Raw genomic sequence first — 15,020 nt, forward strand, 5'->3', positions numbered from 1 at the left:
TTTTATTTATGACTGTTAGCATTTGTTTTAATTGGTAATGTTACAAAAGGGAAATCATTAAAAATATATTTTTAGGGTTTTTCTTATTTTAAATAGTTTGCAATGGAGTAATAAATTGAAGTATTTTCATCATATATAGCTGTGTTGATTTGTTTGTTTTTTGTTTGGTTTTGAATGGAATAACAGCTGGATGAAACCAATGCTTTGCTGCGAACAGAATCTGATACTGCAGCCCGGTTAAGGAAAACACAGGCAGAAAGTTCAAAACAGATTCAGCAGCTGGAATCTAACAATAGAGATCTACAAGACAAAAATTGCCTGCTGGAGACTGCCAAGTTAAAACTTGAAAAGGAATTTATCAATCTTCAGTCAGTTCTAGAATCTGAAAGGAGGGACCGAACCCATGGATCAGAGATTATTAATGATTTACAAGGTATTAAAGTGGAGATTGCACTTAAGTTCAATTCGGAGATAACCTTAGATGGTGGATAATGTGCTGGAGTAGTAAGTGTATGGATATAGTACTCTGTTCTATAAAGTTAGGGTGTTAGAAATACACTGTTATAAAATTTTATGAATGAAGGATTTACTTTCAAATAGTATGAAGTATTTTAAGTAACAAGCCACTTCTGAAAGCAGTAGATTGGATTCCAGTTGAATTAACTCTGAAGCATTGTATCAACAATTATAAAATTTCTGCTCATAAATAACAGCTTTAAGGTATGAGGTGAATTCTGAATTTTTTACTCTAAATTTAATTTGTATTGTATATGAATTTATTGTTTTTTAAAATGTTGCCATTTTAGGTAGAATATCTGGCCTAGAAGAAGATGTAAAGAATGGTAAAATCTTATTAGCAAAAGTAGAGCTGGAGAAGAGACAACTACAGGAGAGATTTACTGATTTGGAAAAGGTAAAACATGTTAAGTTTTATATTTGTGTAAGAAGATAGATGTAGAGTTTCGAGTTGAAAAACTTATTCTAAAATACGGAAAATTAGTAACTGAGATATTTCCAGCACTCATGTACTTTCTTATATTGTTATGTGCATTGACGATATATACTTTAAGGCTTACCATAACACCATACAAGCAGCCCTTAGCATGTCAGTTGCTTATGAAGGGAGGACTCTCTTAGGATGTGTTCTGAGGATGCTTCTCCCTAGACATCCCAGGAAAACTCAGATTTTTATGTACATTATATCTTCAAAATGGTGTAAAATTATCATGACTTTTCATGTAGAAGTTTACCAAAAAGTGCTATGAGCGGGCATAATTTCTAGGCTCTGTGTAGATAATATTTTGTTTTCATTCATTTAAGGATTTAGTGTATTGTATGTGGTAAAAATATCAGGATGCAGTTCTTGCCCTTAACAACCTCACATCTAGTAGGTAATTTCTAAAGTAAAAGTAAAGTACACAGATAATTCTAATACAGTGTGGTGGACTGCAAGGAGATCCAACCAGTCCATTCTAAAGGAGATCAGTCCTGGGTGTTCATTGGAAGGACTGATGCTAAAGCTGAAACTCCAATACTTTGGCCACCTCATGCGAAGAGTTGACTCATTGGAAAAGACTCTGATTCTGGGAGGGATTGGGGCAGGAGGAGAAGGGGACGACAGAGGAGGAGATGGCTGGATGGCATCACCGACTCGATGGACGTGAGTTTGAGTGAACTCCGGGAGTTGGTGATGGACAGGGAGTCCAGGCGTGCTGCGATTCATGGGGTTGCAGAGTCGGACACAACTGAGCGACTGAACTGAACTGACTGAAGTAGAATGATAGAGGTATGGGCAGGGTATCTTGGGTACACAGAATGAATCCCTAATCTGACAGGGCAGCATTGGCTGACAAAGTAAAGGTGCATTATGAGCTGGGGAGGACATCATGAGTGAAGGCACAGAGGATAGAAGATAAAAGGTCATAGTTTATTTAAGTATAAACTATTCAGTATTTCTAGAGTAAAGAGTAAAGGTCAAGAAATTTTAATCTTTTAAAGGATAGACAGTGAATATTTTAAATTTTGCAGGTGATATGGTCTCTACTTCAGTAAAGGGAACGGGCATGGCTATGATCTAATGAAATTTTACAAAAACAGACATCAGTCTAAAATTGACCTTGCAAGATGTTGAATACTCTATTAAGAAACTTAGTTGCTCTAAGAAATGGACTAACCACTGAAGGGCTTTTAAGTTGGGTGATTTTATTAGTGATTCATTTAAGACATATTATTATGTACCATGTGAAAACTAGGTTTGAGGAAGATTAATAGGTAGGTAGATTAATCAGAGGCTTTTCAGATAAAGTAACTCAGAAAATGGAGACTTAACTAATTCAGTAGTTGAAAGGTTGGAAAATAGGAATGAATCTGAAATATTTGAAGGAGGAGTATTTGGGAACACTTAGTGATTGACTGATTAAATGTAGCATGTGAATAGTACTTAAGAATGAGTTTTCAGTTCCTAGTTTGTGACAAAAACCTATAGTGGTGCCTTTAATTAATAAAGAATAAAGGAGAAATAGAAGAGACAATGATAAATCCATTTTAGTCTTGAGGTGCTGGTGAGACAACCAAATTAGGATGTCTACAGAGAAGTAAGCTACGGTAGTAGCAGCTAGAAATATTTGATCATCATTGATATTGAAGTAGTGCAAACTATGCAAATGAAAGAACCCATCTGAAGGAGATTGCTTAGACCTGTGGTTTTCAAAGCAGAATAAACTACTCTGTTGATAGATTGTGTAGTTTGAAAAAAATTATTTTCATTATTGAAAAAAAAAAGTCTGTATTTATGATATAAACTATAGGAAACAAAGAATTAGAAAATCTTTTGAGGATATATAGAAAATTAACTTCTGTTAATGGTTCTCAACTTAAAACATGTTTTCCATGTGGAAAATAAAGATGACTAGTAAAGGATCCTGAGTTTTATTCCCACCCCCCCGCCAGATCTAGCAAAGGAAAATGTTAAATATGTTTTAAAAGTTTGAGAGATAATACAGAAAGAGGAGAAGCATTATGGCTAAAGAATGCTACCTACAGAGAACACCCAATATTTAAGAGGTGGCTGGGAGAAAACTTCACACAGCAGAAAAGATGAGAGAAGGGTGGAGAGAGCCAAGTGAGGTCAAGTATATCAAGGAAATAGTTTCAAGGGCAACAGTGAGTTCAAATGAAAAATGACTTGATAATTGAGGTATCATTCATCACTTTATTGAGCTCAAGTAATCACAGTGAAGATCTCGAAACAGTAGTGGAGGTAAGTACATTGGGAAGCAAACAGGTGGAACAGCACATAGGGTACTTTTACAGGAAGTCTGAAGATTGGAGGGAACATGTTAAACATTGTTAGTAAGCCTGTAAAGAAATTTTTGAAATTGTGAGCCAGTCTGTTTTGTTGATGGCTGCTGTTTAAATCTTTAATAGGAAAAGAACAACATGGAAATAGATATGACATACCAACTAAAAGTCATACAGCAAAGTTTAGAACAAGAAGAAACTGAACATAAGGCTACAAAAGCACGGCTTGCAGATAAAAACAAGATTTATGAATCCATTGAAGAAGCTAAATCAGAAGCCATGAAAGGTACGCATTTTCATAAGAGGATTTTCAGCAATATTTTACAGACTTGATTCTGTATTCAATTCTGATTTTGGAAAATATTTTAAAAAACTATTAGGAAAGCTTAACATATATATATTTGTGTGTGTGTGTGTGTATGTATATATATATATACATTTTTTTTTCCTTTAAGGCCATGACCATTTCTAGGATAGTGAGGCTCAAATGCAAAATTGCTCAACCACATTTTTAGATCAGAGAGAAATGAATATTTCAGTGGTATCAATAGTGGCAGGCATATAGAGTGTGTAGTTCTAGATATATCTGTTCAGATTTGGGGGATATCCTCTTTTTATAATTAGTTTGACATTTCATCAGCTCATGTTACAAAATTTTTTCCTAAAGTTTATATAAGTTGACTGAATATTTTGAAATCTGGCATGATGAAGATACTAGCTATATTTGGTCAGAGCCACACAAAGCTAACGAGTGTAGGGTAAGATAACAAAGTTGACTTTTCCACAAACCAAGCCTGTTATCTTGGAATTGTCTTTTAGGTTATATCTTGTTTTCCAAACTGACTGTTTATATATGATGGATTTGAAGTTCCAAAAGAAATCAATAAAGTATTCTTGTCAAAGATTTGTAAAACTTTTAAACAGAAATTTCATTTCATATTAAACCGTAAGATTTATTAATAACAGCAAAAAAATAGCCTTTTAATTAGTGAGTGTAGTTAAAATTGGAGGGTTTTTTTGGTCAAAAGCAGTTTAGTTTAAGACATTGATTTTAGATGATAAAAGATGAAATGAGTGCTATATTTAGAAATACCTAATAAGAAAGTGGGACAAGACAAGAGTTGAATTTCTTTTGAGATTATAATTTAGGTGCTATAAATGCAAACATTTTTCACATTTGTAACACACGTGTAATCACCACCCAAGACAAGATAGAGAATCTATGTTTTCCTCATCTCAGTGAGTTCACTTATGCCTCTTTCTGTTCTCTAGACCCACATTCCAGTGATTAGTTTTTTAAATGAGTACATTTGTTTATAAGTTGTTCTCAGAACTGTTGAAAATGAACCAATTTAGCATAGTAACAACTGTCTTTTTTCAGATTTCTTTCTACAACTCTAACATAACAGATGACTTTCGTATTTTGCATGATTGCACACAACTTAAATTTTGTAGATGGTACTCAAATATGGTATAAAACCTTTGGTCTTTCTACTGCATGTCATTGCTTCCTTTGTGTAAGAGTATGGCTTACCAATGAATTACTAGCTCTGTGATCTTGTCTAGTTACTTAGCCTTTTATGCCTAGTTTCCTGTAAAGGGACAGTTCCTGTATTTGGTTGTGAAAAACAGGTGCATTGATACATGAAAAGTGCCTAGAAATGCTAGCTGTTTTTAGTAGTATATGAAAAATGTTTCATTTTTCCACACTTTTGAAGCTAGTTCATTAAAAACTGAAAATTCATAATGTTTAAATTTTACTTAATATAACTTTGCAGTAAGTGATAAAGGCAGAATTATTTTGCTTTCATTAAAATGAATATAATATTGCAGAGTGTGGTAGATTTTTACACCCTGCAAATATAACAGTTAATTTTTAAGCATGAAATTGTTGATATTTCAATTGTGTTAAGAGGAGTAATGAAAAAAACTGGAAATTAAGAAAATTTTTGAGGCAGCATCATTTATTGCAATTTTTATTAGCACTGTGTCATGTATTTGATATGCTTTTTTCGTTTGGTTCATGATTATGTCTATTTTTGTGGCAATAGAAATGGAGAAAAAGCTCTCGGAGGAAAGAACTTTAAAACAGAAAGTAGAGAACTTGTTGCTGGAGGCTGAGAAAAGATGCTCTATATTAGACTGTGACCTCAAACAGTCACAGCAGAAAATAAATGAACTCCTCAAACAGAAAGATGTGCTAAATGAGGATGTAAGTGTGCAGCTTACTGTATAATGAACTATTTAATTAATTAATAATAAACTAGGTTTATTTGTAGAGGTTCAATGATGGTTTTACAATTAAAATTTTTTTCTTATAAAATAATATTCTGTAATTTTTTAATTGTACCAGATTTGGGTGATATACTAAATGAATCATAATTACAGTTTCTTTGAAGACTATACTTTATTTAAAAAATATATTATTATGGAAAATCCAAAAAATACTGTGAAATGAATTAACTGTTTAAGGAGAAGAAATCTGTTTTATGTCATTATATTTACTGCCAGCTTCATTGATGAAAAAATCAAAATAATTTGCTTGCATACCAATAACACTATTTTTTAGGTTAGAAACTTGACATTAAAAATAGAACAGGAAACTCAGAAGCGCTGCCTTACACAAAATGACTTGAAGATGCAAACACAGCAAGTTAACACACTAAAAATGTCAGAAAAGCAGTTAAAGCAAGAGAATAATCATCTCCTAGAAATGAAAATGAGCTTGGAAAAACAGAATGCTGAACTTCGAAAGTAAGTTAATTGTTTGAGACAAAGACTTACTAATATGCAGAGCTATCTCCATGTAAATTATCTTAATTTTTACTTATCTGGGAATTTTCTTCTGACTCCTTTGTTTTCTTGAACACATTTTTCTCTTCTTTCTGTTTAAATGATGTGTTGAGTGCCACTATTGTCTTTCCAAAAGATTTTATTTGCATTCCCAACAATTTTTACTACTGCCACATTATGATATAATGGTATATTGTTTGTGCTGAAGAAGAAAAGGTCTGGGGTGTGCACTCCATGCTCTTAAGATTCCTCCTCAGGACTGTCTCGCAAACAAAAGTGTCTTTTGTTTGTTCCTTTAGTTTCTGGGACTTGGAAATGTTTGACCTAAGCAAACACCATATAAATTTTTAAATCATTTTTTAGGATACACTCTTGTGCTATATCTCTGAGTTAGGAAGATCCCCTAGAGAAGGAAATGGCAACCCACTCCAGTATTCTTGCCTGGAGAATTCTATGGACAGAGGAGCCTGACGGACTACAATCTGTGGGAGTCACAAAGAGTCAGACACAACTGAGCAACGCACTTTCTCTAGTGCTATATTTAATTTACTTAGAAAACATTGTTAAAATACTTTAAATTAAGGTATATAGTAAATATACTGTTAAAAATTGCCCCATTTAGTCATTAGTAGTATAATTAGTACTGATCAAAGATTCTAGGAAATACCACTTCCATTAAACATGAACCTGACGTAAAAAGGAAAGACAGAATAGGAAGGAGCTCTTGAAGGTTAAAAATTATTGCCAATGTAAATTTATTAGAAGAGTTTGAAGAAAAAAAATTTTTTTTAATTTCACAAAATATAGAACAAGAAGAAATGACATAGAATATATGAGAGAAAAGCTAAGACACACACCAGCTGATTCTAAGAATTCTAGCGCCAGACAAGGAATTCCAGAGAATCTTAGGGAAGGAAGTTACTAAAGAAATAATAGAAAAGAATTTCTCATAGCTGGAAAAGAAGTCTTTATATTGAAAAGACCAGCAACTATACTTGAGAAAAGACTCACATTTAGACATGTTAGTATGAAATCTCAAAAACAAAAGAGAATGGAATTGTTGCAGTTCTTATCTCCAGCTGGGGAGGTTGTGGTTTGTGGTTGATGCAATAGGAAATGAATGGAGGCTTGATTATGTCACTTAGACCAGTGATATAACTGTATTAGGGGTTGGGGAGCGGTTAGGGGTGGTAAGAGCTAAATTCTCACATATGGCAGCAGGGAATTGGTAAATAATTAAAACGTATGTCCAGGAATAAGCTGAGATGTGGTGGGAACCACAAAAGAACAATAAAAGGAAATGAAACAAAGTGATTTCCTCTAGGGAAATAGGATTGTCACGTGGATGGTTATGGATAAGGAGACTGTGACATTTCGTAATTTTTTTCTGTGCTAGTCTGTACTATCTAACTGTAACCATGTGCATATTATATAATTTCTGAAAAATAGCTTTTATTAAATACCTAATAAATGTGGGGTTTTAAAAGTTACATATAATGAACAGTAGCTCTTCAAAAAGATCATGATATTAATATTACACTGGAGTTTGCTGCATGTGAGCCTAGCTAGTAATGATTTCAAATTTTTAAAACTTGCTCTTTCATATGTTATTAGCATCTTTCATATCTTTGGCTCAGAGAAATAAGAATCATACTTTTTTAAATAATATACTGATTAATAATAAAATACAGAATTAACACAGTGAAGTGACATCTGGTAATAATTTCCTATTTATCCAGAAGTTGAAGGACCAGTGAGTAAACAAAGTGATCAGATTATATTAAATTAAAATAATGATGAAAGTTATCTAAGTAATATTAAATTGAAATTGAAGGTGGTGTGATTAAATCATTTAATCTCTCTTGAGTTTTTCTTGCTTTATACACTTTTGTTTATAAATTTATTTGGCCATACAGCCTGTGGGATCTTAGTTTCCTGACCAGGAATAGAACCCATGCCCCCTGCAGTGGAGGTGTGGAGTCTTAATCACTGAACTGCCAGGGAAGTCCACCTACATACATTTTTAAAATATCCAACTGGTAGTAAAATATTTTCTCATTTTAAAATATTTAGATCTATATTAAAAGATAAAGAGAAAACAAATATAAGGTCTCCTTTATGAACAGTATGAAAAGGAAAAAGGATAGGACACTGAAAGATGAACTCCCCAGGTCGGTAGGTGCCCAGTATGCTATTGGAGATCAGTGGAGAAATAACTCCAGAAAGAATGAGGGATGGAGCCAAAGCAAAAACAACACCCACTTGTGAATGGGACTGGTGATGGAACAGGGTTCGATGCTGTAAAGAGCAATATTGCATAGGAACCTGGAATGTTAGGTCCATGAATCAAGGCAAATTGGAAGTGGTCAAACAGGAGATGGCAAGAGTGAACGTTGACATTCTGGGAATCAGCAAACTAAAATGGACTGGAATGGGTAAATTAAACTCAGATGACCATTATATCTACTTTTGTGGGCAGGAAGCCCTTACAAGAAATGGAATAGCCATCACAGTCAACAAAAGAGTCCAAAATGCAGTACTTGAATGCAATCTCAAAAATGACAGAATGATCTCTGTTCATTTCCAAGACAAACCATTCAATATCATAGTAAGCCAAGTCTATGCCCCGACCAGTAATGCTGAAGAAGCTGAAGTTGAACAGTTCTAACACCCAAAAAAGATGTCCTTTTCATTATAGGAGACTGGAATGCAAAAGTAGGAAGTCAAGAAACACCTGGAGTAATAAGCAAATTTGGCCTTGGAGTACAGAATGAAGCAGGGCAAAGGCTAATAGATTTTTCCAAGAGAACACACTGGTCATAGCAAACACCCTCTTCCAACAACACAAGAGAAGACTCTACACATGGACATCACCAGATGGTTGACACCAAAATCCAATTGATTCTGTTCTTTGCAGCCAAAGATGGAGAAGCTCTATACAGTCAGCAAAAATAAGACGGGGAGCTGACTGTGACTCAGATCATGAACTCCTTATTGCCAAATTCAAACTAAAATTGAAGAAAGTGGAGAAAACCACTAGACCATTCAGGTATGACCTAAATCAAATCCCTTATGACTGTACAGTGGAAGTGAGAAATAGATTTAAGGGACTAGATCTGATAGAGTGCCTGATGAACTATGGACAGAGGTTTGTGACATTGTACAGGAGACAGGAATCAAGACCATCCCCAAGAAAAGCAAAATGGCTGTCTGAGGAGGCCTTACAAAAAGCTGTGAAAAGAAGGGAAGCAAAAAGCAAAGGAGAAAAGGAAAGATACACCCATTTGAATGCAGAGTTCCAAAGAATAGCAAGAAGAGATAAGAAAGCCTTCCTCAGTGATCAATGCAAAGAAATAGAGGTAAAGAGTAGACTGGGAAAGACTAGAGATCTCTTCAAGAAAATTAGAGATACCAAGGGAACATTTCATGCACAGATGGGCTCAATAAAGGACAGAAATGGTAGGGACCTAACAGAAGCAGGAGATACTAAGAAGAGGTGGCAAGAATACACAGAAGAACTATACAAAAAAGATCTTCACGACCCAGATAATCATGATGGTGTGATCACTAAACTAGAGCCAGACATCCTGGAATGTGAAGTCAAATGGGCCTCAGGAAGCATCATTATGAACAAAGCTAATGGAGGTGATGGAATTCTACTTGCTATGCTATGCTATGCTAAGTCGCTTCAGTCGTGTCCGACTCTGTGTGACCCCATAGACGGCAGCCCACCAGGCTCCGTCGTCCCTGGGGTTCTCCAGGCAAGAATACTGGAGTGGGTTGCCATTTCCTTCTCCAGTGCATGAAAAGAGAAAAGTGAAAGTGAAGTCGCTCAGTCGTGTCCGGCTCTTAGCGACCCCATGGACTGCAGCCTACCAGGCTCCTCTGTCCATGGGATTTTCCAGGCAAGAGTACTAGAGTGGGGTGCCATTGCCTTCTCTAATTCCACTTGAATTCCACTTGAGCTACTTCAAATCCTGTAAGATGATGCTGTGAAAGTGCTGTACTCAATATGCCAGCAAATTTGGAAAACTCAGCAGTGGCCTCAGGACTGGAAAAGGTCAGTTTTCATTCCAATACCAAAGAAAGGCAATGCCAAAGAATGTTAAAACTACCACACAATTGCACTCATCTCACACGCTAGTAATGTAATGCTTAAAATTCTCCCAAGCCAGGCTTCAGCACTACGTGAACAGTGAACTTCCAGATGTTCAAGCTGGTTTTAGAAAAGGCAGAGGAACCAGAGATCAAATTGCCAACATCCATTGGATCATCGAAAAAGCAAGAGAGTTCCAGAAGAACATCTATCTCTGCTTTATTGAGCCTTTGACTGTGTGGATCACAATAAACTGTGGAAAATTCTGAAAGAGATGGGAATACCAGACCACCTGACCTACCTCTTGAGAAACCTGTATGCAGGTCAGGAAGCAACAGTTAGAACTGGACATGGAACAATAGACTAGTTCCAAATAGGAAAAGGAGTACATCAAGGCTGTATATTGTCACCCTACTTATTTAACTTATATGCAGAGTACATCATGAGAAACACTGGGCTGGAGGAAACGCAAGCTGGAATCAAGATTGCAGGGAGAAATATCAATAACCTCAGGTATGCAGACACCACCCTTAATGGCAGAAAGTGAAGAAGAACTAAAGAGCCTCTTGATGAAAGTGAAAGAGGAGAGTGAAAAAGTTGGCTTAAAGCTCAACATTCAGAAAACTAAGATCATGGGATCCGGTCCCATCACTTCATGGCAAATAGATGGGGAAGGATTGGAAACAATGTCAGACTTTTTTTGGGGGGGCTCCAAAATCACTGCAGATGGTGCTTGCAGCCATGAAATTAAAAGACACTTTTCCTTTGAAGGAAAGTTATGACCAACCTAGACAGCATAGGAAAAAGCAGAGACATTACTTTGGCAACAAAGGTCCATCTAGTCAAGGCTATGGTTTTTCCAGTGGTCATGTATGGATGTGAAAGTTGGACTGTGGAGAAAGCTGAGTGCTGAAGAATTGATGCTTTTGAACTGTGGTGTTGGAGAAGACTCTTGAGAGTCCCTTGGATTACAAGGAGATCCAAGCAGTCCATCCTAAAGGGGATCAGTCCTGGATATTCATTGGAAGGACTGATGTTGAAGCTGAAACTCCAATACTTTGGCCATCTGATGCAAAGAGCTGACTCATTTGAAAAGACCCTGATGCTGGGAAAGATTGAGGGCAGGAGGAGAAGGAGACGACAGAGGATGAGATGGTTGGATGGCATCACCGACTCGAGTTTGGGTGGACTCCGGGAGTTGGTGATGGACAGAGAGGCCTGGGATGCTTTGGTTCATGGGGTCGCAGAGTCGGACACGACTGAGCGACTGAACTGTACTGAACTTATGAATACAGACATGGTTAATCTGTCCAGAAGTAATATATCTTTATAGTCTTAATATATGTTTCCATACCTTTTTCTGTGCCTGTACCTGTACATGTGTACTATATTTATAGGGTTGAGTTTTGTAGAATATTTTTGTTTGTTTGGTTTTTTTGTTGTTTTTTAATTGTATATGTTGTTCTCCAACTTGTTTTCTTTCTTCTTAGCTTTGATTTGAAGTAACTATAATATATATATATGATTTCATTTTTTTGACAAGCCTGTACTTTTATTTCAACCCAACATCTTACGAGTGTTACTAGGTTTTTTATTTAACTTTTTTCTTTACTGAAGATTAAGATATATATAGAAAGTACACAAAGGATAAATGTAGAACTCTGAATTTTTACAGAGCGTTCAAATCTGTGCAGTTAACCATTTTGTTGTTGTTTGCTAAGTTGTGTCCAACTCTTTTGCAACCCATGGACTGTAGCCCACCCGGCTCCTCTGTCCATGGGATTTTCTGAGCAAGAATAACTGGAATGGGTTGCCATTTCCTTCTCTTAGGGGATCTTCCCAACCCAGGGACTGAACTCGTGTCTCCTGTATTACCGGTGGATTCTTTACCACTGAGCCACCAGAAATCTGTGCAGTTACTGTTTACATTTAGATATAAAAACCTGTACTCTTAACCTCCCTGCAGGGCCCCTCCCAGTTGTTTCTACACTCATTCTGAAATAATCGATTTTCAGGTACTCTTTAATTGTACTACTTTTTGGCATAAATGGCTGATCACAATGCATGTTTGCGAATATAATTCAGTGTTATTAGTTTAATATAGTACTGTTTGGTCTCTGAATCCTTTATGCTCTTAAAAAAATTATTGCGGGCCCAAAGAGTTTTTGTTTATGTGAATTTTATCTAATGTTGTTTATTGTGTTCGAAATTGAAACTGAGAAAATTTAAAAACAGGAGCATACATGCATACGTTTCATTAGCTTTTGGAATAATAAAATCCTCATATGTCATGCAGCCTCATGAAAGTATATATACATGGAAAGAATTAATGCTTTAAAAGTAGCCATGATTCTCAGTATTATGAAAATAATTTTACCTCATGGATTTTCTTGAGAGGTCTTAGGTACTCCCAGAGGTTTCCTAGACCACATTTCAAGAGTTGCTGGCTTAATATGTGTCTAACCAATGTCCCCACAGAGAACGTCAAGATGCAGATGGACAGATGAAAGAGCTCCAGGATCAGCTTGAAGCAGAGCAGTATTTCTCAGTAAGTCCAGACATGTTACTTTGAAAAGTATTGTATTTGTAGAATTATTAAAATTTTTTTTTTTTGCTGAAAAACCAGGAGACTGATTCTTTAAATTCTTTAGCAAATTCCAGAGAGAATTTTGGATGAATGTTTTGTACCACACATCTGTAAAAGGAATACTGGGGCAAGAGACTGTAGATAGTCTAACAGAAATCCATTATCATTTCAAAAAAAAGTAGTTCTAAGTACATACCCACACCATATGAAGTTCATTTTAAAAAGCATTGATTTTTGAGGAAGAATATATTTGTATAATGAAAGAAATAAGATTGTCATTGTAACATTTGCCCTTTTTTGAGTTTTAAAATACGAAATAATAACTGTCACCTCATTGATTTTTAAGCCAGCAAAATTTTCTTGAATAAATTGATAATATTTTTCTTTGCCTCTTCATCCTACCAATATGACATTTAGTGAGAAATTTCACTAGGATATCCAGTTGAAAAATCACACTTGTAAATTATTAGCTGAAGTTTTATTAGTTAATTGGGTTGATTACCAGAAAATAGAAAATCTCATTGAACTATCACTTTGCTCATGGGCTCAACATTACTCAGTTTTATGAGCCTATTATGTAGTAATCAGCTGAACTTTTTGTCTGGATAGCTTTTGAATATTTGTAACAATGATGATCCATGTTTCTATTCTGTTTTGCTATTTAGACCCTCTATAAAACACAGGTTAGGGAACTTAAGGAAGAATGTGAAGAAAAGACCAAACTTTGTAAAGAATTACAGCAGAAGAAGCAGGAATTACAGGATGAAAGGTAAGGATAAGATCCTTATCTCTGTTCATAGACATGTACCCTACTCCTAGAAAGTGCCTGTATATGTGTTAAGTCACTTAGTCATGCCCAACTCTTTGCAACCCATTGATTGTAGCCTGCCAGGCTTCTCTGGCCAAGGAATTGTCCAGGCAAGAATACTGGAGTGGGTTGCCATTCCCTTCTCCAGAGGATCTTCCCAATCCAAACCCAGGTCTCCTGCATTGGCAGGCTGATTCTTTACTATCTGAACCACCAGGGAACTCCAGGTAAAATTTGTTGATGAAGTTAATAAAAAGCCAAAGATATTAAGAAGAGGTGGCAAAAATACACAGAAGAACTATACGTAAAAGATCTTCATGACCCAGATAAGCACTATGGTATGATCACTGAACTAGAGCCAGACATCCTGGAATACAAAATCAAGTGGGCCTTAGGAAGCATCACTATGAACAAAGCTAGGGGAGGTGATGGAATTCCAGCTGAGCTTTTTCAGATCCTAAAAGATGATGCTATTAAGTGCTGCACTCCATATGCCAGCAAATTTGGAAAACTCAGCAGTGGCCTCAGGACTAGAAAAGGTCAGTTTTCATTCCAATCCCAAAGAAAGGCAATGCCAAAGAACGTTCAAACTACCGCACAACTGCACTCATCTCACACACTAGCAAAGTAATGCTCAAAATTCTCCAAGCTGTGCTTCAACAGTACGTGAGCCGTGAACTTCTAGATGTTCAAGCTGGATTTAGAAAAGGCAGAGGAACCAGAGATCAAATTGCCAACATCTGCTGCATCATCAAAAAAGCTAGAGAGTTCCAGAAAAACATCTATTTCTGCTTTATTGACTGTGCCAAAGCCTTTGACTGTGTGGATTACACAGTCAGTTTGTTTGTGGAAAATTCTTAAAGAGATGTGTCGAGGTCCAGCCCCAGCTGATCCAGGGTATTCGAAGGGGAGACGGCGTCGGTGATTATTTATTTATTCATCAAAGATATAAAGAATAATAGAATGAGGATAGCTCAGTAGGAAAATTCAGTGGAGAAAAGAAGCTGAGTAGCTTGGTTTACGTGGAAAATCAGTATAACCCGTGACACCAGGTTAGCTCTGACCACGGAGTCCACAGGCGCCCTCTAGAATAGCGGAAGGTGCCCCACCTTAGACACCTTCTCGAGTGGGTCTTAGAAGCGCAGGCAAATAAATGGTTGCAGAGGATATCCGCTCTCCAGATGGAGACTCAGCTGGAAATTGAGGAGAAAAATGACATGGGGAGACCAAGCGTTGGTGAGCAAGGCCCGTAACTTTATTTTCAACAGGGGCTTATGTACCCTAAGTTACACATAGAGGATAATAGGGGATGCAAAGTCAGCAGTCTTTGATCCTTATCAAAAACCAGGGTTTCTTTCCTACAAATTTATCATATACAAATGGTTTAGGTGATTTACATCATCTTCTGGCCAGAAGGCGTATTAACATTTTATGAC

At 36.2% G+C, this 15,020-nt stretch overlaps 1 protein-coding gene across 8 annotated transcripts in view; it reads left to right on the forward strand.

Annotated features, from left to right (window-relative positions):
• The window catches only part of ROCK2 (Rho associated coiled-coil containing protein kinase 2), a 128,577-nt gene that overhangs the window by 89,147 nt on the left and 24,410 nt on the right, over positions 1–15,020 (forward strand). For all 8 annotated transcript variants that reach the window (XR_011569398.1, XM_070799129.1, XM_070799126.1 and 5 more), the window contains 7 exons: positions 187–433; positions 807–913; positions 3,427–3,586; positions 5,352–5,512; positions 5,870–6,054; positions 12,668–12,737; positions 13,442–13,545. Coding sequence is in view for 7 of the 8 variants with exons in the window: in XM_070799129.1 (XP_070655230.1) it covers positions 187–433; positions 807–913; positions 3,427–3,586; positions 5,352–5,512; positions 5,870–6,054; positions 12,668–12,737; positions 13,442–13,545 (1,034 nt within the window). In the remaining variant the exon portion in view is untranslated. The remainder of the gene's footprint in view (positions 1–186; positions 434–806; positions 914–3,426; positions 3,587–5,351; positions 5,513–5,869; positions 6,055–12,667; positions 12,738–13,441; positions 13,546–15,020) is intronic.

Source organism: Bos indicus, chromosome 11 (assembly GCF_029378745.1).
Source record: "Bos indicus isolate NIAB-ARS_2022 breed Sahiwal x Tharparkar chromosome 11, NIAB-ARS_B.indTharparkar_mat_pri_1.0, whole genome shotgun sequence".
Classification (NCBI taxonomy): domain Eukaryota; kingdom Metazoa; phylum Chordata; class Mammalia; order Artiodactyla; family Bovidae; genus Bos; species Bos indicus.